Here is a 24,793-nt window from a genome sequence, read left to right as displayed (position 1 = left end):
GGGACTTATGGAAGGCTGTATATCGTTAGTATGGGTAGCGGCGGAACTGCGCTGATACAAAGATCTTATACTACATAGTTAGCTTGACAAAATTACCGTAGACCGGTAGAATTGGTAGTCGGTACCCAAATGTTTACACAACATTTGGAGAAAGTGAGTAAAATAAATTTTCAATTTTCGTTATTTGATGCCTTTGAAACATTCACAATAATGCATCTGTAGCTGGATTTAAAATTTTATTCTAGCCAACATGAGCAAATGCAAAATAAGATATATGCCAATAGAGCCGCATAGGACTAGACTTTTATCGCAAATAGCCGATGTGAATACGAGAGATAGAGACAGGTTGTATAACGCGTGACATCATTTTGGGCAAGTCTGAGCACGTTTTTGTGGCCTGAGCGTTTTTACCGCGATCACATTTTTTCGATTTTAATCTTCAAATATCTTGGCAATGAGATCGCGTAACACAACAAACAACATATCAACTGATAGAGAAAAAAATGCTTTCTTTTAAGATCAACTCAAATTTGACGCAACCACATCTTTAAAAATACTTATAGAAACCTTCAATATACTTATATAGGCCTTAAAGATGTGGTTGCGTCAAATTTGAGTTGATCTTAAAAGAAAGCATTTTTGTTCTCTATCAGTTGATAGGTTGTTTGTTGTGTTAGGCAATCTCATTGCCAAGATATTTGAAGATTAAAATCGAAAAAATGTGATCGCGGTAAAAACGCTCAGGCCACAAAAACGTGCCCAGACTTGCCCAAAATGATGTCACGCGTTATACAACCTGTCTCTATCTCTCGTATTCACATCGGCTATTTGCGATAAAAGTCTAGTCCTATGCGGCTCTATTGGCATATATCTTATTTTGCATTTGCTCATGTTGGCTAGAATAAAATTTTAAATCCAGCTACAGATGCATTATTGTGAATGTTTCAAAGGCATCAAATAACGAAAATTGAAAATTTATTCTACTCACTTTCTCCAAATGTTGTGTAAACATTTGGGTACCGACTACCAATTCTACCGGTCTACGGTAATTTTGTCAAGCTAACTATGTAGTATAAGATCTTTGTATCAGCGCAGTTCCGCCGCTACCCATACTAACGATATACAGCCTTCCATAAGTCCCGCCCACCTTATGTCTGTCGCCTATTCTTGGGGCGGGGCTGTATATCATTGCCTACACCGACTACTAGTTTCTTACTATCGTAAGTAAGCAAGCCGCGTCTTTGAAAAGAATATACATAGGGATAGAGTTTTAAGAATGAAAAGTCTGCTGCAAACTGAATTTGAACTCACATTCTCCAGTTCTGCGGACATCCATATACCATATCCAATTCACTACAATATTCTGCAAATCATGTTTTGCATTATCTTCAACAATATTATTTTATTATATAATTTTTACGAGCAAAAATATTTTCATTTCGGCATAAAGCTTTTATTAAAAATATTCATCAAGTCGTGGCCACTCACATAGTTTTAGCTGATACAATAAGACAAATTCATCTACTGCAACAAACTCAAACAAAACATGGTTTATGCAGCACACATTCAAGTCTCTCTTTCAACTTATTTATGGCAGTTTCCACACTGACAAAGCTGCTTCGGCTGGTGGGACGACATAAACATTCTGTAATCAGTAAAACAAATGCAATAAATATATGTCATTCATAGATATGTCATTCTAAAGCGTATCTATTGAAAGCTTTCAAATTGGGAGTTAAATAGATTGCGAGTGTAATTTTAAAAACGGATAAACGTTTAACAAAGGCACAAGTACGCCAAGCCAACGATTCGAAGCTTTGGTTCTGGAAGTTAAAGATTTGCATTGATCAATCGATTTTCTTCACTTTCTACAAGTGAAAAGTGAACATCCAATGTCAAATCATAAATCTAATATATTAGATAAAGCTGCTACAGAAAATTTGAAGCAAATGTAGCTAGGTGAACCGATAAAAAAATATAAAACGATGATTAGTGATAGCAAAAAGTTATAATTTTATTAATTAGTACATGTATTAATGAGTACTAAAATATTACCTTTAGTATATTCATCAATCTAAGCCATTGTATTGCTAGATGCTAAAGATTAAAAAGAAGCCTTCAAGAACTTACTGTACATACGTATCTCGCACGCGCAGGAAATTACATTTTAGCCTCAAACAGGGAAATATAATCTGAATGTAAACTCAACAGGAAACTCTATAGGAGACTCAAAGTAAAAGATAAATTTACCTCCATTCTCCGATCTTCCTCCGTAGAACTTTAACTACCTGATGCCAAGAAAACTCGAAGTCACCGTCGCAGCAATTCTTACAATTATATTGTTCGCCAATAAAACGTGTCGATCGAGTAATTCATTAAAGTAACGATGTTAATTAATTTAGTAAATATCGATGTCCATGCGATTTAATAATAGAGTAAAATCCCTAAATTTGAGATCACAGACAACACGTTTTATGAGTGATAACATTTATTACGACCTATATAAAGATTTCGCGCTGATGATTCGCTAACGAAGCGACCTTATATTTATTGCTCGTGGTTTCTTTTCAGATGTATTGCTTGTGACATCACGAAAGAAGCACCCGCTGGAACATGAGCTTTTTAAAAGAGGGCCTCATTCAAACGCATATATCTCTGGACAGGGTTGGTCTACAAAGACAAAAATGACATCAAATTGTAGCTGATTTTTTAGCCTTTTATGGGTCTTAATTTCATTAAATCAAATTTTTTTGACGCAACCACATCTTTAAACATAAATTATAATACAAATTATAGCACTGAAGCAACTTACGAACAAATTCACCTTACGAACAATCGTTCGGAACGTAACTCGTTCGTAGATTGGGAACCGTCTGTATAAGCAAGCTCCCTGTCTTGTTGTTATAGGATGAGTTGCTTATTGACAGGCAAATCAAGTTTCAACTACACAGAGAGCCATTTAAAAACATTTCTTTTCATATGGCCCAATTCGTGATTTAACTAACACTCCGTGAATCAATAAGCAAATACATGTACTTATTTAGAAGCTGATGAAAGCAAACGGCTATATAAAGCAGAGTAAATACAATATCGATGATGCTTTAATATGTTTGACAAGTTGGGTACGTACACATCAGTAAACTCTGTGTGTGCGTGCGTGTGTTTGTGCGTGTGTGTGTGCGCGCGCGCGTGTGTCAGAGGGAGCGTGTTGCTGTTAATGCATGACTACACCGACAATACTTGTAGCTGACATGTTGGCCAAATATTTGCTGTTTACGTTTTTTTTCTGAGCTCCATTTTCAGTTCATATTATATTCATATTACATTTGATAACTCTGCATTAATTTATTCTAGCTTGTACAAACTGTTTTCACGATATCTTAATACTTCTAGCAACAATATAAAATGACTAGCATTCATTAAATATGAGCTAGAGCCAGACGGTTGTAATTCATTTCGAAAAACAAACTCTTTTGTGTTCGACATCATCAGGTTTGCTATAAGCTCACCCAAGACATGTACTGTTGGTCATGTTATGTTGTTTTCAGGGTTCTTAAGATATATTATTATTTCGGCTAAATAGATCAAGTGAAAACCAAAAAAGAGCCAAAGCAAAATGCCGTGCTTTTGTGGGAGGAAAATATGGCAACGTAGCACGTGGCGCAACGAATAATCCGGCAGTCCAAGAGATAACCACGGCTAGGAGCAGAGGCCAGTAGAGCATTAAAGGTTAACTCTCAGTACAACATGTATTTACATTAACAGCATCAGATAACATTACAAATTGGCTTAAAATTATATTTATGAATACTTTTGACCAACTATCAGGTTTAGTCAACATTTCCAAGTCCCGAAAGTGAATAGAAAAATTTGTAAAGTTTGCAGAATATCGATGGAAACAGTTGTGATGCTACAAAATTATATTGAAACTGACCATTCTATGAAATAAATTATCTAAAAAGTATGTGTTCTAAAAAGTTGAAAAAACATGACTGTTTTTCAATATTTTATCGAATGTGCACCACTTGAGTAAGACATGGCAAGCTGAAAGCTCCCATACATCTTTAAAGATTACCATAGATCAGTTGATGTTGTCATCTTGAGGTCAAAAAAGCTGCATATAGTGCAGAAAATCAGCCAAGATGTATCCTGAATGATATTCACAAAAACCATGTAGTTGCATATCAATGATTATATGTGACCGAAACATCGGTGTATAGGAATATAAATAAGAGGCTCTATTCACATGAGTGTGGTTGGGGAAGAGAAGGTATGCATATCACTCAATGCTCCCTTAAGTTTGGTAATATTTTCGAAGCAACATACTCAAAAAGTAAGATTAACAACTGTTAATAATTTTCTATTTCATGAAGTTAATTGTTAATATAACTGGTGATAAAAACGCTCAGATGAAAAAGACGTGCCCAGACATCCCCAAAAAGGATGTCGGTAGTCGTGCATATCATTTATCAGAGATAAATATGCATGTATGGTCTCATCGGCATTGGGTAGTTATATGTTTACACAGAGTTTAGAGGGAAAAATGGGACAATTTCTAACCAAAAAATCTTTAAAATTATTTGAAACATCTATAAAAATGTATCTGAAGCTTTATTTGAAGTTTTATTCTAACAATAATGAGCAAAAAATAAAATATATGTCAATAGAGATACGTAACACTGCAACTTGAAGGCAGTACTCTCATAATTAGAGACAAACAGGAAACACGACTACTAATGTCATTTTTGAGACGTCTTTTTCTTCTGAGAATTTTAACCACAATAAATTTTTACTGATTCTAATCTTGAAACATCTTGACAGTTAGATTTTATAAAAAAAAACAATCTCAAATGATGGAAAAATATCTATGCTTTCTGATAAATTATTTTAAAAGTTTTATACGAGTAAAGCGCTAACAAGTATCATATAAGTTACAGTCTTGCAAACTGTTTTTTTGCCAAATTATAAAAATAATTTATTAAAAACAGTAGGAGATAAATCTACGTTAAGCAAAAATTTCATCTGCTCAACCATTTGTGATTGAATTGCCAAATCAATCTATTGTTAAATGTGTGGGTGCACGAGGGCGATTCGCGAGAGTTGTGTTTTCACTGAGAGAGTTGGAGTTGGAAAGCCTTCTAGTCAGTTTAAGATTTGAAATAGGTTTCTGCAAAGACTTTACTAAACCAACTCAAACGTCGACTAGACAAAATGTGTCACCGTCCTTGCTCACTAAAATACAACATCGATATCCATTCCATTTTGAGCACTAATTAGCATCCACTCAAAAAAGAGTCAGTCCAAATTCCTGTATGCGTAGTAATTATAGTAATTAGTAATTACCAGTTAGTTTTGATTTTAAAGAGTCTTGCTGTATACGTACCCAATGTTAGTTATGCTATTTTTGACTGATCCTTTGTGAGAGCAGAATATATCATAGTTTTATTTCTGGCACTACTGCGAAATATGATTAGGCAAAGCCATCCTGTACTTCGTCAATGACAGCCGTCAAAAACAGACAAACATATTATGCAGTATTTCACTGATCTTGTGTCAGGGACGGGGACCAAGGCATTTTACAACCATTTTTGGTTTTACAGTAAACCAACTTTGTCAGGGTGGAAGCAACTCCGACAAATAGCCCTTATGCAAACACACATTTAGGAATAGTCTTCTCACGACAGTTGGCATTCTATGCAAACTCGGTGTCAGACTTGAAGGCAGTCAATTGGTGCCAACAATTATTACAAATGAACTTACACAACATTTTAGTAGATTGTATCAGAAAGCATCAGTATTTCTATATCCTTTGTGATTGTTTTTGATGTTTGAGGTTGTCGGATTGTCAAGATGTTTCAAGATTAAAATCAATAAAACTTGATAGCAGTCAAAATGCTCAGATTAAAAAAAGTGTGATTATGACATTTATAGTTGTGAAGAGACTGACAGAATAGAAACACGTAACACTGTAACTTGAACGCAATAGCTGATATCAACTATTACATAACTAATGATGTCATAATGCACATATTTTATCTTTTGAGTGTTTTAATTGTAATAAAAATTTTTGATTTTAATTTTGAAACATCCTGGCAGTCAGGTCACTTCAAGCTTCAAAAACTTCACCAATGATAGAAAAATATTGATACATTCTGATAAAATCTGCTAAAATTTTGTGTATGCTGTTTTTTAACTACTGTTAGCGATGTGTAGTGTGGATAGGGATTTATAAGTTTCTAGTAACCAATGCTAACATATAAGGTTACTAGTTGAATTCCCAGCATTGCGGGAGGGGGGGGCAATAGAATATTTACCTAATGAGTCTGAGTAGCTTACCTGGAAAGCTAGAACTTTGCTAAAATCTTTATTAAAACAATACCCGTGTAACAATCGTTACGCGTAATGGTCAACAGTGCTAGTTATTAACCCCAAGCAAGCGCTTTAAGCACGAGCATCTTAACCAATGTTATGACTATTTGCCCAATGATTATATTGTATTCCGTGTAGCTTATTGGTTAAATTCGCTGCCTCCAGAGCTGGAGGTCCCGAGATCAAATCCAGTGCTGCTCAGATTTTTCACTGCTAGATTTTAATTGCTATAACTGGACATAAGGTAAAACAAAAAGACAAACTTTGAGAAATATTTATATATATAGATGAGGAATCTACAAAGAGGGTGATAGGAGAGTCAGACTTTTTGGCCTTCTTGATACAACTAGATCTCAATGAGACCAAAGAAATGTTGCAACATATAAAACTTTGATAACTTGTCTTGCAAAATTTTCATCTTGTTTCAAGAGGAAAAGATGGAGAATCGCTTTAGTTCCCACCCATTGTCTGGCTCAAAGACTGGCCAATATTTCACGAATGAGGATGGCACAGTGAAGGTTCCCGCTATCATGCTCACACCTGAGCTCCTCGATGCTATCAGAACCGACTTGGTAACTTATAGATGGAATTCTTCTGACTTCCTACTGAGCACATACTTCAAAAATGGCAAGTCTCATTCTCATTTGTATATAGAAACAAACCAGACAATTGAACAATTCAAAAATTTTGAATGCTGTGAAAAGATCGATACATTTTTTTTAGTTATAAACAATGAGCAGACAATTTCTAACACTACTTCTGCCATTGATTTAATCTAGCACATATGACTACTTTTGTAGTTAGTCTTCAAGTAACTTCTCATTTTAAACAGTCTGTGAAAAAATTTCCACAAAAGTTCAGTTGAATGTATCAGAAAGTATCAATATATTTACTATCATTTGGGATTGTTTTTGATGTTTGAGGTGATCTGATTGCCAGGATGTTTCAAGATTAGAATAGATAAAACTTGATCATAGTTAAAACACTCAGATCAAGCGAAAGTGCGACTATGACGCACATAGTTGTAATGAGACCGACAGAATTATAGCGGTGAGCAGCCCTGCAACTCGAATGCAATAGCCGATATCTGCTATCGCAACGATAACAACTAGTGATGCCATTTCACATGTATTTTTCTTCTAAGCATTTTAATCACAATGAAGTTTTGTTAATTTTACTCCTGAAACATTCTGACAGTCAGATCACCTCAAACATCAAAAACAATCACAAATGATAGAAAAATACCGATACTTTCTGATAAAACCTACTAAAATTTTGTGTGAGTTCATCTCTAGTGCTGAGCAGTGAGTGCCCTATGTAGTTCCACGTAGAAACAAACTTCATAGCCATAGTTCCATCTTCATCTGGCCGGCACATCCTTATCAACTATTCGTGTTTTGCAAGCAAGGTTGATTTGAAGGCTCAAGGTTGAATTAGGATGGAGGGGGTTGCTGAAACAATTCTGGAAAAACTCCTGAACCTGGAGCGCTTTGGCCTTCTATTGGCTGTTAAAGCAGATGTAACACTATCAGGCCACTTCGTGTGAAAGGAAGGAATTTCAAGCCCCTTATTCTTTAGGTTAAGAAACATTTTACCAAAAACTGTAGGACAGTTTTTGTTTGTATTTGTGATTTAATGATTGGATTTTTTTTGGCCTAAAGCAATGATGACACTTGGCAAACTAAATTGTGTTGCCTCGCAATATTTAACTTAAGTATAATAAAAATATTTTTTTCATTCACAGCTTGCTTAAAATTTAATAGTAATCCATAAATTTAAAACTTAGCGAATTGTGGCCTCATCAAAGACCTGAAAGTTAGTGCAACCCCAAAGATTTTCCGTAAGAAACCAAATGAATATGTAAGAGTCTAAACTATTTTCTGCTAATTCAATTGGAGAGCACGCAAGCGCATCTGGTCTTGATTTTAAAGACTACAAGCCAGTTCACACTATATCCCGGTATGTCAGTGTTAATTACACGAGACATCCATAATTCGTAGGTGATATCATTTTCACACTGTCATAAGCTTTTACATCAGTGAATAGTCTGCGTGCAGCGCCCTTATTATACGATGCAGTCGCTGAAACAATGAAATACAAGTCCCACAGCAACTGTCATGGGAAAACTATAGATAAAAGTGTGCGCGACAGCCAATCACCATCGCCGAAAGAATGCACATTGCACAGGCTGTCATGCATGTTCGATGAACTATCAGGAAAGTCTGACAGCTGCAATCTTTCCTGACGTACCCGCGATGCCTTGGTAATGCCATCAGCTTAATCGAATCAGCAAGTAATTGTCGAGAGGACACTAACATGCTGCGAGATAATGTGAACCATCCTTAGACCGTTGCTAACAAGAAAAGAAAACTGAGGTTAGGCGGCGACTGTTGGCAGGTACTCACTATATGTGGGAAGTGATGACGATGCTACTCAATGGGTCAGCTGATAACGTGAAGCAGTCTAAAGAGATACTGATGATTGACTTGACTCCGATGAGCAAAAACAAAGATGTCGCCCCATCTCCTCGAGTCCTCAATACTCACTATAGGATTGATGTGCTCCCGCCTGAGTTTAGACAAAGAAAAACGGTAGTAGGTAAGTAAACTAGTGTATTGAGTACTATCTTGGAAAGAGGGGATGGATGTGTCCCCGATTTATTAGATGTTGTTGAATGCTTACAAAGGCAGGTACATTTGGGATGTAACCTTGGGCCCTTTCTTTGGGTAAAATACGGGGTGAGATAATTTATAGAAGAAACTTTAACAAAGTTTAGTTAGAACCAAAGCTTTCTTTGCTTGTTGGTAAGCTCACTCACCACCATAGTTATTCTTTCAACACAAAAATTTATTATCAAAAATTGGTAAATTCATAACTTTATTAGTTAATATACTCGGTAAACAGCCACTACAAATGGCGATTTAGTTTTTAAAATGTTGGAAAGGCATCAGAATTCATGCTTAAAAATGGCTTTTTACTAAACATTCATTTTTACACCAGCCATTTTATATTATATTATCTCAGCAATCACTAGCAAGCACAGACATAGACGTATCAATAGCAATAGCAATCACTAGCAAGCACAGACATAGACGTATCAATAGCAATAGCAATCACTAGCAAGCATAGACATAGACGTATCAATAACAATAGCAATCACTAGCGAGCATAGACATAGACGTATCAATAGCAATAGCAATCACTAGCGAGCATAGACATAGACGTATCAATAGCAATAGCAATCACTAGCGAGCATAGACAAAGTCGTATCAATAACAATAGCAATCACTAGCGAGCATAGACATAGACGTATCAATAGCAATAGCAATCACTAGCGAGCATAGACATAGACGTATCAATAGCAATAGCAATCACTAGCAAGCATAGACATAGACATATCAATAGCAATAGCAATCACTAGCAAGCATAGACATAGACATATCAATAACAATAGCAATCACTAGCAAGCATAGACATAGACGTATCAATAGCAATAGCAATCACTAGCAAGCACAGACATAGACGTATCAATAGCAATAGCAATCACTAGCAGGCATAGACATAGACATATCAATAGCAATAGCAATCACTAGCAAGCATAGACATAGACATATCAATAGCAATAGCAATCACTAGAAGGCATAGACATAGACATATCAATAACAATAGCAATCACTAGCAAGCATAGACATAGACGTATCAATAGCAATAGCAATCACTAGCGAGCATAGACATAGACGTATCAATAACAATAGCAATCACTAGCGAGCATAGACGTATCAATACTCCTCTAAGTACTAGCATCTATACAAAGTAGATATGAGTTAAAGGCACCCGTGCACAGTAACAATGATTTGCAATTTTGTAAAGTTGAGTTCAGTTGCTAATTTGTAATGCTGAAAAGGCAGCCATTATGTGAGTTTTTAAATGCTGTATGGTAAAAAGTTACCAAAATTGACAAAAATCAAGAAGATTGTAAAGTTGGCAGGTTGCAGTTGGAGAAACGCTTATGAGAGCCAACCATCGAGTAGCAAGTGTGTTTTTGTTAATTTGTCATTACAAAAAAAGTTTTTATGTGCATCTTTTGCAAATTAGAAAATTGATGCGCGCTATAGTAGTAAACGGGAATGCAATTTTCTGCGAACGAATAAATTAAATAGTTTCAGAAGTGCTAAGTTTGTTGAGTCTAGTGTAAAATGATTCTTTGCTAAATGCCCATTATAGCAATTACCTTAACAGACTGAAGGCCTCCAGTCTGAAAATTGTGTAAATATTTGATGAATACATCAATACATTAAGCAATGCATAACAAAAAAAGATTGAAAAAGAGCGGGAAAATCAGGAGATGGCTCTAAGCGTGGGAGAGGTGAGAGAAGGCTAGTTTAGGCAAGGCGAATTTGGGAGTGAATGAATTACCTTGGATCAAATTATAAAAGAGAATTGTAAATTAGCTGGTACAAAATGTCTTCTAATGCAGCCAGACTTGAAAGCTGTATTTTTGGTGTTTAAAGTTTGACTTGCAATAAAATTCACATTACAGTTATTTGGTATCAAAAGATTCACCATGCCTTACTCTGTTGTGTTGTAAGTGCCAAATAGGTGGAAATGTGATTATAAGCTCTTAAAAGCTCAAAAACGAACAGTTTATCGCCGCCATCACGAAATCGCCATAGATTAGAGCTGTAGCTGAAAGTTTATTGTTCAATTTATAGGTCCTGCTATAGATTGTTATAGGTCCTGCTATAGATTGTTATAGGCACTGCTATAGATTGTTATAGGTCTTGCTATAGATTGTTATAGGTCCTGGTATAGATTGTTAAAGGTCTTGCTATAGATTGTTATAGGTCCTGGTATAGATTGTTATAGGCACTGTTACAGATTGTTATAGGTTCTGCTATAGATTGTTATAGGTCCTGCTATAGATTGTTATAGGTCCTGCTATAGATTGTTATAGGCACTGCTATAGATTGTTATAGGCACTGTTATAGATTGTTATAGGTTCTGCTATAGAATGTTATAGGCACTGCTATAGATTGTTATAGGTCTTGCTATAGATTGTTATAGATTCTGCTATAGATTGTTATAGGTCTTGCTATAGATTGTTGTAGGCACTGCTATAGATTGTTATAGGTCTTGCTATAGATTGTTATAGGTCCTGGTATAGATTGTTATAGGTTCTGGTATAGAATGTTATAGGTTCTGCTATAGATTGTTATAGGTCTTGCTATAGATTGTTATAGGTTCTGCTATAGGTTGTTATACGTACTGCTATAGATTGTTAAAGGTCCTGCTATAGGTTGTTATACGTACTGCTATAGATTGTTAAAGGTCCTGCTATAGGTTGTTATACGTACTGCTATAGATTGTTATAGGCACTGCTATAGCTTGTTATAGTTACTGCTATAGATTGTCATAGGTCCTGGTATAGATTGTTATAGATCCTGCTATAGATTGTTATAGTTCCTGGTATAGATTGTTATAGGTCATGCTATAGATTGTTATAGGTCGTGCTATAGATTGTTATAGGTACTGCTATAGATTGTTATAGGCACTGTTATAGATTGTTATAGGTTCTGCTATAGAATGTTATAGGTCATGCTATAGACTGTTATAGGTCATGCTATAGATTGTTATAGGTACTGCTATAGATTGTTATAGGCACTGTTATAGATTGTTATAGGTTCTGCTATAGAATGTTATAGGTCATGCTATAGACTGTTATAGGTCATGCTATAGATTGTTATAGGCACTGCTATAGATTGTTATAGGCACTGTTACAGATTGTTATAGGTTCTGCCATAGACTGTTATAGGTCCTGGTATAGATTGTTATAGGTCATGCTATAGATTGTTATAGGTCCTGCTATAGATTGTTTTAGGCACTGCTATAGATTGTTATAGGTTCTGCTATAGATTGTTATAGGTCCTGGTATAGATTGTTATAGGTCCTGGTATAGATTGGTATAGGCACTGCTATAGATTGTTATAGGTCCTGCTATAGATTGTTATAGGTCCTGCTATAGATTGTTTTAGGCACTGCTATAGATTGTTATAGGTTCTGCTATAGATTGTTATAGGTCCTGGTATAGATTGTTAAAGGTCCTGGTATAGATTGTTATAGGTCCTGCTATAGATTGTTATAGGTCCTGGTATAGATTGTTATAGGTCCTGGTATAGATTGTTATAGGTCCTGGTATAGATTGTTATAGGCACTGCTATAGATTGTTTTAGGCACTGCTATAGATTGTTGTAGGTTCTGCTATAGATTGTTATAGGTCCTGGTATAGATTGTTATAGGTCCTGGTATAGACTGTTATAGGTCCTGGTATAGATTGTTATAGGTCCTGGTATAGATTGTTATAGGTCCTGGTATAGATTGTTATAGGCACTGCTATAGATTGTTTTAGGCACTGCTATAGATTGTTGTAGGTTCTGCTATAGATTGTTATAGGTCCTGGTATAGATTGTTATAGGTCCTGGTATAGACTGTTATAGGTCCTGGTATAGATTGTTATAGGTCCTGGTATAGATTGTTATAGGTCCTGGTATAGATTGTTATAGGTCCTGCTATAGATTGTTTTAGGCACTGCTATAGATTGTTATAGGTCCTGCTATAGATTGTTTTAGGCACTGTTATAGATTGTTATAGGTTCTGCTATAGATTGTTATAGGTCCTGGTATAGATTGTTATAGGTCCTGGTATAGATTGTTATAGGTCCTGGTATAGATTGTTATAGGCACTGCTATAGATTGTTTTAGGCACTGCTATAGATTGTTGTAGGTTCTGCTATAGATTGTTATAGGTCCTGGTATAGATTGTTATAGGTCCTGGTATAGATTGTTATAGGTCCTGGTATAGATTGTTATAGGTCCTGCTATAGATTGTTTTAGGCACTGCTATAGATTGTTATAGGTCCTGCTATAGATTGTTTTAGGCACTGTTATAGATTGTTATAGGTTCTGCTATAAATTGTTATAGGTCCTGGTATAGATTGTTATAGGTCCTGGTATAGATTGTTATAGGTCCTGGTATAGATTGTTATAGGCACTGCTATAGATTGTTTTAGGCACTGCTATAGATTGTTGTAGGTTCTGCTATAGATTGTTATAGGTCCTGGTATAGATTGTTATAGGTCCTGGTATAGACTGTTATAGGTCCTGGTATAGATTGTTATAGGTCCTGGTATAGATTGTTATAGGTCCTGCTATAGATTGTTTTAGGCACTGCTATAGATTGTTATAGGTTCTGCTATAGATTGTTATAGGTCCTGGTATAGACTGTTATAGGTCCTGGTATAGATTGTTATAGGCACTGCTATAGATTGTTATAGGTCCTGGTATAGATTGTTTTAGGCACTGCTATAGATTGTTATAGGTTCTGCTATAGATTGTTATAGGTCCTGGTATAGATTGTTATAGGTCCTGGTATAGATTGTTATAGGTCCTGGTATAGATTGTTATAGGCACTGCTATAGATTGTTTTAGGCACTGCTATAGATTGTTATAGGTTCTGCTATAGATTGTTATAGGTCCTGGTATAGATTGTTATAGGTCCTGGTATAGACTGTTATAGGTCCTGGTATAGATTGTTATAGGTCCTGCTATAGATTGTTATAGGTCCTGGTATAGATTGTTATAGGTCCTGCTATAGATTGTTATAGGTCCTGGTATAGATTGTTATAGGTCCTGGTATAGATTGTTATAGGCACTGCTATAGATTGTTTTAGGCACTGCTATAGATTGTTATAGGTTCTGCTATAGATTGTTATAGGTCCTGGTATAGATTGTTATAGGTCTTGCTATAGATTGTTATAGGTTCTGCTATAGATTGTTATAGGTCCTGGTATAGATTGTTATAGGTCCTGGTATAGATTGTTATAGGTCCTGGTATAGATTGTTATAGGTCATGCTATAGATTGTTTTAGGCACTGCTATAGATTGTTATAGGTTCTGCTATAGATTGTTATAGGTCCTGGTATAGATTGTTATAGGTCCTGGTATAGATTGTTATAGGTTCTGCTATAGATTGTTATAGGTCCTGGTATAGATTGTTATAGGTCCTGGTATAGACTGTTATAGGTCCTGGTATAGATTGTTATAGGTCCTGGTATAGATTGTTATAGGTCCTGGTATAGACTGTTATAGGTCGTGCTATAGATTGTTATAGGTCCTGGTATAGATTGTTATAGGTCATGCTATAGATTGTTTTAGGCACTGCTATAGATTGTTATAGGTTCTGCTATAGATTGTTATAGGTCCTGGTATAGATTGTTATAGGTCCTGGTATAGATTGTTATAGGTTCTGCTATAGATTGTTGTAGGTCCTGCTATAGATTGTTATAGGTCCTGCTATAGATTGTTTTAGGCACTGCTATAGATTGTTATAGGTTCTGCTATAGATTGTTATAGGTCCTGGTATAGATTGTTAAAGGTCCTGGTATAGATTGCTATAGGTCCTGCTATAGATTGTTATAGGTCCTGGTATAGATTGTTATAGGTCCTGGTATAGATTGTTATAGGTCCTGGTATAGATTGTTATAGGCACTGCTATAGATTGTTTTAGGCACTGCTATAGATTGTTGTAGGTTCTGCTATAGATTGTTATAGGTCCTGGTATAGATTGTTATAGGTCCTGGTATAGACTGTCATAGGTCCTGGTATAGATTGTTATAGGTCCTGGTATAGATTGTTATAGGTCCTGGTATAGATTGTTATAGGCACTGCTATAGATTGTTTTAGGCACTGCTATAGATTGTTGTAGGTTCTGCTATAGATTGTTATAGGTCCTGGTATAGATTGTTATAGGTCCTGGTATAGACTGTTATAGGTCCTGGTATAGATTGTTATAGGTCCTGGTATAGATTGTTATAGGTCCTGGTATAGATTGTTATAGGTCCTGCTATAGATTGTTTTAGGCACTGCTATAGATTGTTATAGGTCCTGCTATAGATTGTTTTAGGCACTGTTATAGATTGTTATAGGTTCTGCTATAGATTGTTATAGGTCCTGGTATAGATTGTTATAGGTCCTGGTATAGATTGTTATAGGTCCTGGTATAGATTGTTATAGGCACTGCTATAGATTGTTTTAGGCACTGCTATAGATTGTTGTAGGTTCTGCTATAGATTGTTATAGGTCCTGGTATAGATTGTTATAGGTCCTGGTATAGATTGTTATAGGTCCTGGTATAGATTGTTATAGGTCCTGGTATAGATTGTTATAGGTCCTGCTATAGATTGTTTTAGGCACTGCTATAGATTGTTATAGGTTCTGCTATAGATTGTTATAGGTCCTTGTATAGACTGTTATAGGTCCTGGTATAGATTGTTATAGGCACTGCTATAGATTGTTATAGGTCCTGGTATAGATTGTTTTAGGCACTGCTATAGATTGTTATAGGTTCTGCTATAGATTGTTATAGGTCCTGGTATAGATTGTTATAGGTCCTGGTATAGATTGTTATAGGTCCTGGTATAGATTGTTATAGGCACTGCTATAGATTGTTTTAGGCACTGCTATAGATTGTTATAGGTTCTGCTATAGATTGTTATAGGTCCTGGTATAGATTGTTATAGGTCCTGGTATAGACTGTTATAGGTCCTGGTATAGATTGTTATAGGTCCTGCTATAGATTGTTATAGGTCCTGGTATAGATTGTTATAGGTCCTGCTATAGATTGTTATAGGTCCTGCTATAGATTGTTATAGGTCCTGGTATAGATTGTTATAGGCACTGCTATAGATTGTTTTAGGCACTGCTATAGATTGTTATAGGTTCTGCTATAGATTGTTATAGGTCCTGGTATAGATTGTTATAGGTCTTGCTATAGATTGTTATAGGTTCTGCTATAGATTGTTATAGGTCCTGGTATAGATTGTTATAGGTCCTGGTATAGATTGTTATAGGTCCTGGTATAGATTGTTATAGGTCATGCTATAGATTGTTTTAGGCACTGCTATAGATTGTTATAGGTTCTGCTATAGATTGTTATAGGTCCTGGTATAGATTGTTATAGGTCCTGGTATAGATTGTTATAGGTTCTGCTATAGATTGTTATAGGTCCTGGTATAGATTGTTATAGGTCATGCTATAGATTGTTTTAGGCACTGCTATAGATTGTTATAGGTTCTGCTATAGATTGTTATAGGTCCTGGTATAGATTGTTATAGGTCCTGGTATAGATTGTTATAGGTTCTGCTATAGATTGTTATAGGTCCTGCTATAGAATATTATAGGTCATGCTATAGATTGGTATAAGTCTTAATATATATTGTTAAAGATTTTAGTTAACTGGCGTTACACCTGTGATACAGACAGAGTGGGCTGCAGTAAGACAACCTTACTTGTGGTACTTACCAAGCTGCTACGAGTTCTTCCTGATAGCAAAGCTTTAATGATATGGAAGACAAGAAAGCCAGTTTTTAATGGCCTACCATTACAGGTTTAGAATAGATGTTCAATGCTGTTCAAACTCTGCCTTTAGTAACATGAATAAACAATTTGCAATAAACATACAGACAGTTGCAGTGAAATTCTGCAAATTTCACTGCAAAAGAATGTTGTTTCTATGTTGATTAGAACTGACTTTGTTAGTCAAAAGTCTACTTGTAACTTTTAAAATTGGCTGAAACGCAAAACCGAGAAGATTGCAGTGAAAGTTTTGAGTGATGTAATTATTTGTATACAGTTAAAATGACTATAGAATAGCAACCACCACTGAATTTAGTCCTAATCCAACAAATATATAAGTTGTAAGACCGAACTTTACAGTGAATCTACATGTAAATTCTCTAAATTAAAAAGCTCTAATTTTATGTCTTTTTGTAATATCAGCTAAAAGTTGATAACCAAATTTGTTGAATGCTTAAAATTTGAAGTTGGTATAAGGATACCTATACCAACTTTAAACAGTAAGATTTGTTATACTAGATATATCATACTTTTTGATCTACACTAGGATACATTTTAAAAAAGTGTGAAATTGTTGAATCTGATTCTGGTTTTTGATTTAGACATCAGAAATCCTTGTAAGCAGTTCTTAAATTTTGCTAAGCTGATTTTCATAACAAAAAGAAAAACATAAACAGCCTCAACGTGGAGTTATTGAGATAAAAACAAAAATATTTAGTGAATTTATGTTTACACTTTATCCTTTTACACCACTTTTCCATTATTTTGTTTGTAGTTGTGCGAAACCCGAAAGACTCCTGTGTTTCTCAATTCTATCATGAAAAAATCTTGGTGAGCAGTTAAATCATTGCTGCAACTTTCCTTTGTATTGACTACTGGCAAAAGCACTTTTTAACACTCTGCATTTGAACTATGACCTTCACCATAAATATTTTTTACTGACTCTTTCTATTAATGCACTTCGCAGATACTCATACAAATTTTTTTATGCTTCTAAACCATGTACTTGTTAAATTCAATTTCCAATCTGAGAATCAGACTCGTATAAATTGCTATACCTTGATTAATCAGTGAGCAGATAGTTTATAATTCTAAACATATAATTAATTTGACTGACTGTCAAAAAAAAATTAGTTGTGGTTGTAATTCTTCAGAATCATATGGAAACAAGAAAATCTAATAGTACAGGTTAACATTGCAAAATAGGTCATTTGAAGTCAGTATGTGCTCAAGTATGATATATTGATAATATACTTTTCAAATGATCGTGTTTGGAGATTATACTTCATATTCTAGAAGTAAAACGTCAAGAGTGTTAAACAAACACCACACACTTATTTACGTTTTAGATGTCAAAGTTAAACCCAGTATTTGCGTCACGGGCAAATATGGCTTTTGCTGATTTTGCACAAGAATATATGTACTCCAAGGACATTCCCTATGGAAGTTACTTTGACTATACAGAGTACATGTGGTCTCTAAGAAATGAACCTAATATCCTGCTAGTTTTCTATGAAAACCTGAAACTGGTAAGTTGCAGCTGTTTAAGCAGCATACTAGATTCTAGAGTTAGTTGATATTTGAAGCAAAGGAAGATAAAATTTGAAAGCATGCCGAAATTATGATAATATGAAATAGCAGTAGGGTGAAACAACAGCATGGTGATGTAGAAGCGGGTGGAGTAGAAGTACAATAGAATAGACGTATGATGAAGTACAGTGTAGAGGTAGGGTAGAGTAGAGGCAGGAAATAGTGGAAGTATGGTAGAGTAGAGATATAGAAGAGTAGAAGTATGGTAGAGTAGAGATATGGTAGAACAGAGATATAATAGAGTAGAGATATGATAGAGTAGAGATATGGTAGAACAGAGATATAATAGAGTAGAGATATGATAGAGTAGAGATATAGTAGAGCAGAGATATGGTAGAGTAAAGATATGGTAGAACAAAGATAGGGTAGAGTGAAGATATAATGGAGTAGAGGTATGATAGAGTAGAGATATGGGGGAGTAGATATATGGTGGAGTAGAGATATGGTAAAGTAGAGATACGGTAGAGTAAAGATATGATAGAGTAGAGATATGGTAGAATAGAGATATGGTAGAATAGAGATATGGTAGAGTAGAGATATGGTAGAGTAGAGATATGATAGAAGAGAGATATGGTAGAATAGAGATATGGTAGAGTAGAGATATGTTAGAGCAGAGATATGTTAGAGCAGAGATATAATAGAGTATAGATATGGTAGAGTAGAGATATGGTAGAACAAAGATATGGTAGAGTGGAGATATAATAGAGTAGAGATATGGTAGAGCAGAGATATGATAGAGTAGAGATATGGTAGAATAGAGATATGGTAGAGTAGAGATATGGTAGAGCAGAGATATGGTAGAGTAGAGATATGGTAGAATAGAGATATGGTAGAGTAGAGATATGTTAGAGCAGAGATATGTTAGAGCAGAGATATAATGGAGTATAGATATGGTAGAGTAGAGATATGGTAGAGTAGAGATATGGTAGGGTAGAGATACGATAGAGTAGAGATATGGTAGAGTAGAGATATGGTAGAGTAGAGATATGGTAGAACAAAGATATGGTAGAGTAGAGATATAATAGAGTAGAGATATGATAGAGTAGAGATATGTTAGAGCAGAGATATAGAAGAGTAGAAGTATGGTAGAGTATAGATATGGTAGAGTAGAGATATGATAGATTATAGATATGGTAGAGCAGAGATATGGTAGAGTAGAGATATGGTAGAATAGAGATATGGTAGAATAGAGACACAATAGAGTAGAGATATGGTAGAATAAAGATATAGAAGTGTAGAGATATGGTAATGAAACAGAGATGAGGAGAGAAGAGGTAACATCTATAACAACAAGTAGTCAACAATAATTTTCCGTAAGAGAGACATAACTTAAGGCTGCTGAAAGCTCCTGAACTCTACCATCGAGGTTTATTCTCAAAACATTTGTGAACTTTGTCATGCTTTCAGTGTCCAAAATACCAATTGTATAATTCGACTAATGCGTTTGCTGTGTTCGCTAAGTATATGAGTAAGTTATAAAACTAAAGACAATAAAATTTGAGGTGGGCTAAGCTGAAGAAATTCTGTACAAACTGTAATTTTTAGAATCCTGTTGAAGTTATTCAAAGCGTAAATGAATTTATGGGTACAAACAGATCTCCAGAGCTTGTGCAACAAATTGCTGATGCCACAAAGTTTGAGAGAATGAAAAAGTCTAAAGAGGAAGCGAGGGTCACTAAAGAAATGTTGGAATTGGTATGTCTGCAAGCTATCAACTCTATCAGCATAGTTACAGGTTTAAACAATATTTGATTATGTTTATAAGAAAACCAATCATCTGGTGCATAAAACGGTTAACCAGTTAATATGTATTTTTGTAATTTCAGCTAACAGATTTTATAAAATAAACTGTGATGCAGATTATATTAACATATCGCACACTGTTTTCTCTTATAACGCTATTTCTAGTTCAGTTTTCAAGATGATCTCAAGCTCTTGTCTGAGATAGATCCTTGACCTTGAGACATGACACACTTTTTATAGAAGTGTGTAAAAGATTTGCTTTTTTTTCAGGGTGAAACAGTTAAGATGGAAGGCGATTTACAAACAAGTGTAGGAGATCTTATGCTCAAATTGTACAGGAAAGGTATGATTTGTCAGAATATTGATTGTGATCTGTTAAAATACTATATATGTCAGAGTCAAAATTATAGACCTAATCATAGTCATAGATTATCAGCTATTGACTTGTTAAATATAAGTAAATGTAGTATTTTGGAATATACGACTTGTATAGGTCTCTTTTTGAAAACAGAGGAATTACGGACAACACTCATAGCGAGATAACTGTAGCTGTCAGTGCTTTCTAAAAAATTAAATATAGGGCCTATTCAACTTTTTGCTTTTACCAATGTTTTTTAAGTGTGCACACTTGGTTTTAATCACAACTCAATTGAAAAAGTTAAACATTTCTGAGAAAAACAATTTTTACAATTAAAAACTAATTTTCTCTTTAGAGGTTAGACAGCTGTTGCAGGCATCTAAACAGAAGTGCTGATGATAGCTGCCGTCGTGAAATACTCTAGAAATTAATACTAGATATTTTTTCAAATTATTAAAATCTTTGGTATTAGCCATATTCTCTCTCTCCCTCTCCCCTTCCCTTCCCATCTCTCTTTCTCTCTCTCTTCCTTTCCCTTCCCTCTCTATCTCCCTTTCTATCTCTCTCTCTCTCCCTCTCTCTCCCTCTCTCTCCCTTTCTCTCCCTTTCTCTCCCTCTCTCTTCCTCTCTCTCCCTCTCTCTCCCTCTCTCTCCCTCTCTCTCCCTCTCTCTCCCTCTCCCTCCCTCTCCCTCCCTCTCTCTCCCTCTCTCTCCCTCTCTCTCCCTCTCTCTCTCTCTCTCTCTCCCTCTCCTTTTGCCTTGCACTCTCTCTCCTTTTGCCTCGCACTCTCCCTTTCCTTTTGCTTCGCACTCTCCCTCTCCCCCTCTCTGTCAGTGGCATGTCTTATAAGAACGCTGGTGATTATGGTTTTACATCACTTTCTGTCCTTGGTTCTTTTCAACAATGCTTGCTTCGATAGCTCTGCTTTTTCTCTTTCTGGTAGTTGAGCCACCATCCATTAGCCATATTAACTGTTTTGAAAACCCATATATTTTCTCCAAGATATCTACAAATTATATTTTTAAGCATCAGCGCTATAATCCTGTTTGTCTACTCACTGTTTAACAATAAATTAAAAACCTGCATTAATTAAACACAAGTTTGCTGCAATAATTCTTACTCTTCAAATTTCATACTCTTATTCTGATTTACATAAATAATCTTCTCATATTCTCAGAAGCTTTGCATACACTGCCGTTACTGCTTTTGTGATTCGTCACAAAGATTTACAAGTTCTTGAGGCAAGGTGCAATCTCACCATATAAATTATAAGCAACTGGTGTGTTTCAAATCGTACAGCAATCCATTTACAAAAATCGTCTTTTTATTTATAGCACTCAGGAAAACCTTCAAAATTATTATGGCTTTGCTCTTCAAGATAAACTGGGACAAATTTTTTTGCAGATTTTTTCAGAAAGTATTGGTATTTTTCTGTCATTTACGATTGTATTTGATGTTTGAGGCAATTCGACTGCCAGGATGTTTCAAGATTTAAATCGACAAAACTTCACAGTTAAAATGATAAGAATAAACGAACATGTGATTATAACGTCACTAGTTGCTATCGTCCTTATAGTGACAATCAGCTATTGCATTCAAGTAACACGTTACACATCTTTATTCTGTCGGCCTCTTTGCAACTATAAATGTCATAATCGCACTTTTGCTTGAAGCGACCGTTTTAACCTTGATCAAGTTTTGTTGATTTTAATCTTCAAACACCGTGGCAGCCAGACCAACTTGAACATCAAAAAGAACCGCAAATGATAGAAAAATACCAATACTTTTTAATAAAGTCGACAGCAATTTTGAGTAAATTTTTTTTAACATTTAACATTATTGAACAGACAATCTATCACTTGTAGAGGAGAGACAAAATTGCAAGAGTTTCTTTTGAAAGACTGAATTTTTTGGTGTAATCGTTTTGACACTATTTTTAATAAAGTCAGCAAGTCATTGACTCTGCTCCAGTTTTGCTTGCTGTACCGTCACTTAAAATCTGCTATACATTTTCATCATCAGTTCAATTTTTGCTATATTAGTAGTTGTATACACATTTATCATCATCTACATGTAGCTCCTGGGTATGCCATCAATAATTTATTGTACTACCAAAAAGCGCATTCTGGCCGATTGCAAATCTACATTATATTCCAGCATATCTTGTTTCAACGACTGATCTTTCCAAATCGTTGTATCTTCAGACTCTTCCTTTGCAAAATTTTACTTTTTTCGCTAATAATAACTTTTAAAATCTTTGATGGTTAAAGTCTTTGTCATTGGCGTGACATTTTCAAGTTCCCAACTCATTTCAGCTTACATGATATGAACTAATTGCATGCAACCCGTAACAGTTATTTCAAGAATATTATTGCTTGCTTCTTTAAAGATAAACTTGCACCAAATTTTAGTAGATTTTATGAAAGTAGTAGATTTTATTTTAGTATATTTTATTATTTTTATTGGTTTCCTCTATAATTTGCAGTTGTTTTTAATGTTTGAGGCGGTCTGACTGCCAGGATGGTTTAAGATTAAAATTGACAAAATTTGATCATGGTTAAAGTGCTCCGATCAAGCGAAAGTATGATCATGACATCTATAAGTGCAAGGAATTAGGCAGCACATTGAGGTGTAATGCTGCAACTTCAGCGCATTAGCCTATATCAAAAATATCAAACAATAGCAGCTACTGGCATCATTTCGCGCGTATTTTTCTTCTCAGCGTTTCGATTGTAACCAAGTTTAGTCAATTTTTAAAATGCTTAAAATGTTTTCCTGTCACACCTTTAAGGTTCCTTTTTGACACTTTCGCTGACTATACAAGTTTGAAAAAAGCAGATGGTATTTCTAGAAGATAATTTCTGTTCTGACGTAAATATAGGGGCTGTTTGGTTAGTGTATGATCATTTTTATCAAGTACCCTCTAACATGTACCATATAACCCGACCAACCTTTATCATGTACCCTCTAACATGTACCATCTAACGCGACCAACCTTTATCATGTACCCTCTAACGCGACCAAACTTTATATTGTTATAGGCAATATTCAAATGCATAACTTTTAGTTTTTGCATTCGTAAAAGTTGCTCATCTTACATTTTAAAAACTTTCTCCATACAAATTTATTTTGGCATGTTATTTTTCTAAAGAGCATAAATCTATTTTTATAATTGTTTGGTCATAATCACTTTTATAGTTTGAGAAGCATTTAATTTCTGCAAAATTCATTAATTACGGGTACTGATCAGTTAGTATTATAACTACTAAAATTATTGGAATTTTTTGTCATTGTAGGGGAAGTTGGAGACTGGAAAAACCACTTCACAGTCGCTCAAAATGAAGAATTTGATGCTTTGTTGGCAGCGTGGAAAGGGGGAAAGGATATACCTTTTATTTACTAAAATTGGCAAAATTACATTTAGGAGTATAGTTGACTACAATTTAAAAGGGTTGAATTTTAAAAAGGTTTACTCACGACCGATTTAAAATGTAGCGCTAAAAATATATACCTGTCATGTTTCTATTTTTTGTTAAAATGTGAAAAATTAGCAATATTTAACAAAATTTTTATTCATCTTAAAGTTTACATAAATCCTGACAGGCCAAATACATAGTTTTATCTTATCACTCCTATATTTCACCATTAGCAAATGAGGTTTGTATATAGCAGAAAAATATATTTGAAAAATGAAATAGTGTTACCATCATTCTCCATACACCTTCATCGCACACTCCATTTATCACATTATGTCATAGATATAACAATGGTTTATTATATCTATGCATTACGCAGTACCAACATTAACATCTTCAGACCAGTCATAAACAATTGGGTTTGCCACACAAATGTATAAACGCTTCAGTACAGTCCCAAAAGAAGTTGCGCGCTGACAGCAAATCTGCAAAGCATGAAAAGCTTTTTAATGACCTAGATAAATTGAATTTGAATGTATGATTGATTTGTCAATATTTAGGGGCATGACACAAGTAATTAATGGTAGTGATTAATGGCAACTGCCGCTCCTTCTTCCCAAGCTGTGCGAAAGGAGCTGTGGTAAAACATTCTTTTGATGCTTGCACTCACTGGTGTAAAAAGCGTGAGTGTGGGTTTCAACAGCCACTCAAGATCAAGTCAGCTCACTTGGGTCAAACACGGCGTATGTAAAAGTGAATTTATAGTCAGTGCCAGCAGGTTGTTATCTATAAAAGCATCTATGCTTCTAGCATCTAAGCAGCAGCTTATAAAGCAAAAGTTAACTTCAAACAAACCTATTGAAAATTTAGCAAAGAAACACAAAAAGCTATTGATAATTGTCAAAAT

The 24,793-nt window shown here is 35.0% G+C and overlaps 1 protein-coding gene across 1 annotated transcript; it reads left to right on the top strand.

Annotated features, from left to right (window-relative positions):
* The first annotated feature begins 3,044 nt into the window (after positions 1-3,044).
* On the top strand, positions 3,045-24,099 carry LOC137405394 (sulfotransferase 1C2-like). Its single transcript, XM_068091642.1, has 8 exons — positions 3,045-3,122; positions 6,799-6,996; positions 8,767-8,967; positions 17,554-17,609; positions 18,128-18,307; positions 19,914-20,063; positions 20,382-20,454; positions 23,767-24,099. Exons 1-8 carry the CDS (start codon positions 3,107-3,109, stop codon positions 23,871-23,873), a joined length of 981 nt encoding a protein of 326 aa, XP_067947743.1. The 5' UTR covers positions 3,045-3,106; the 3' UTR covers positions 23,874-24,099.
* The last annotated feature ends 694 nt before the right edge of the window (positions 24,100-24,793 follow it).

Source organism: Watersipora subatra, chromosome 9, assembly GCF_963576615.1.
Source record: "Watersipora subatra chromosome 9, tzWatSuba1.1, whole genome shotgun sequence".
Classification (NCBI taxonomy): Eukaryota; Metazoa; Bryozoa; class Gymnolaemata; order Cheilostomatida; family Watersiporidae; genus Watersipora; species Watersipora subatra.
The sequence above is the reverse complement of the archived record's forward strand: the minus strand, read 5'-3'. Positions and strand labels throughout refer to the sequence as shown.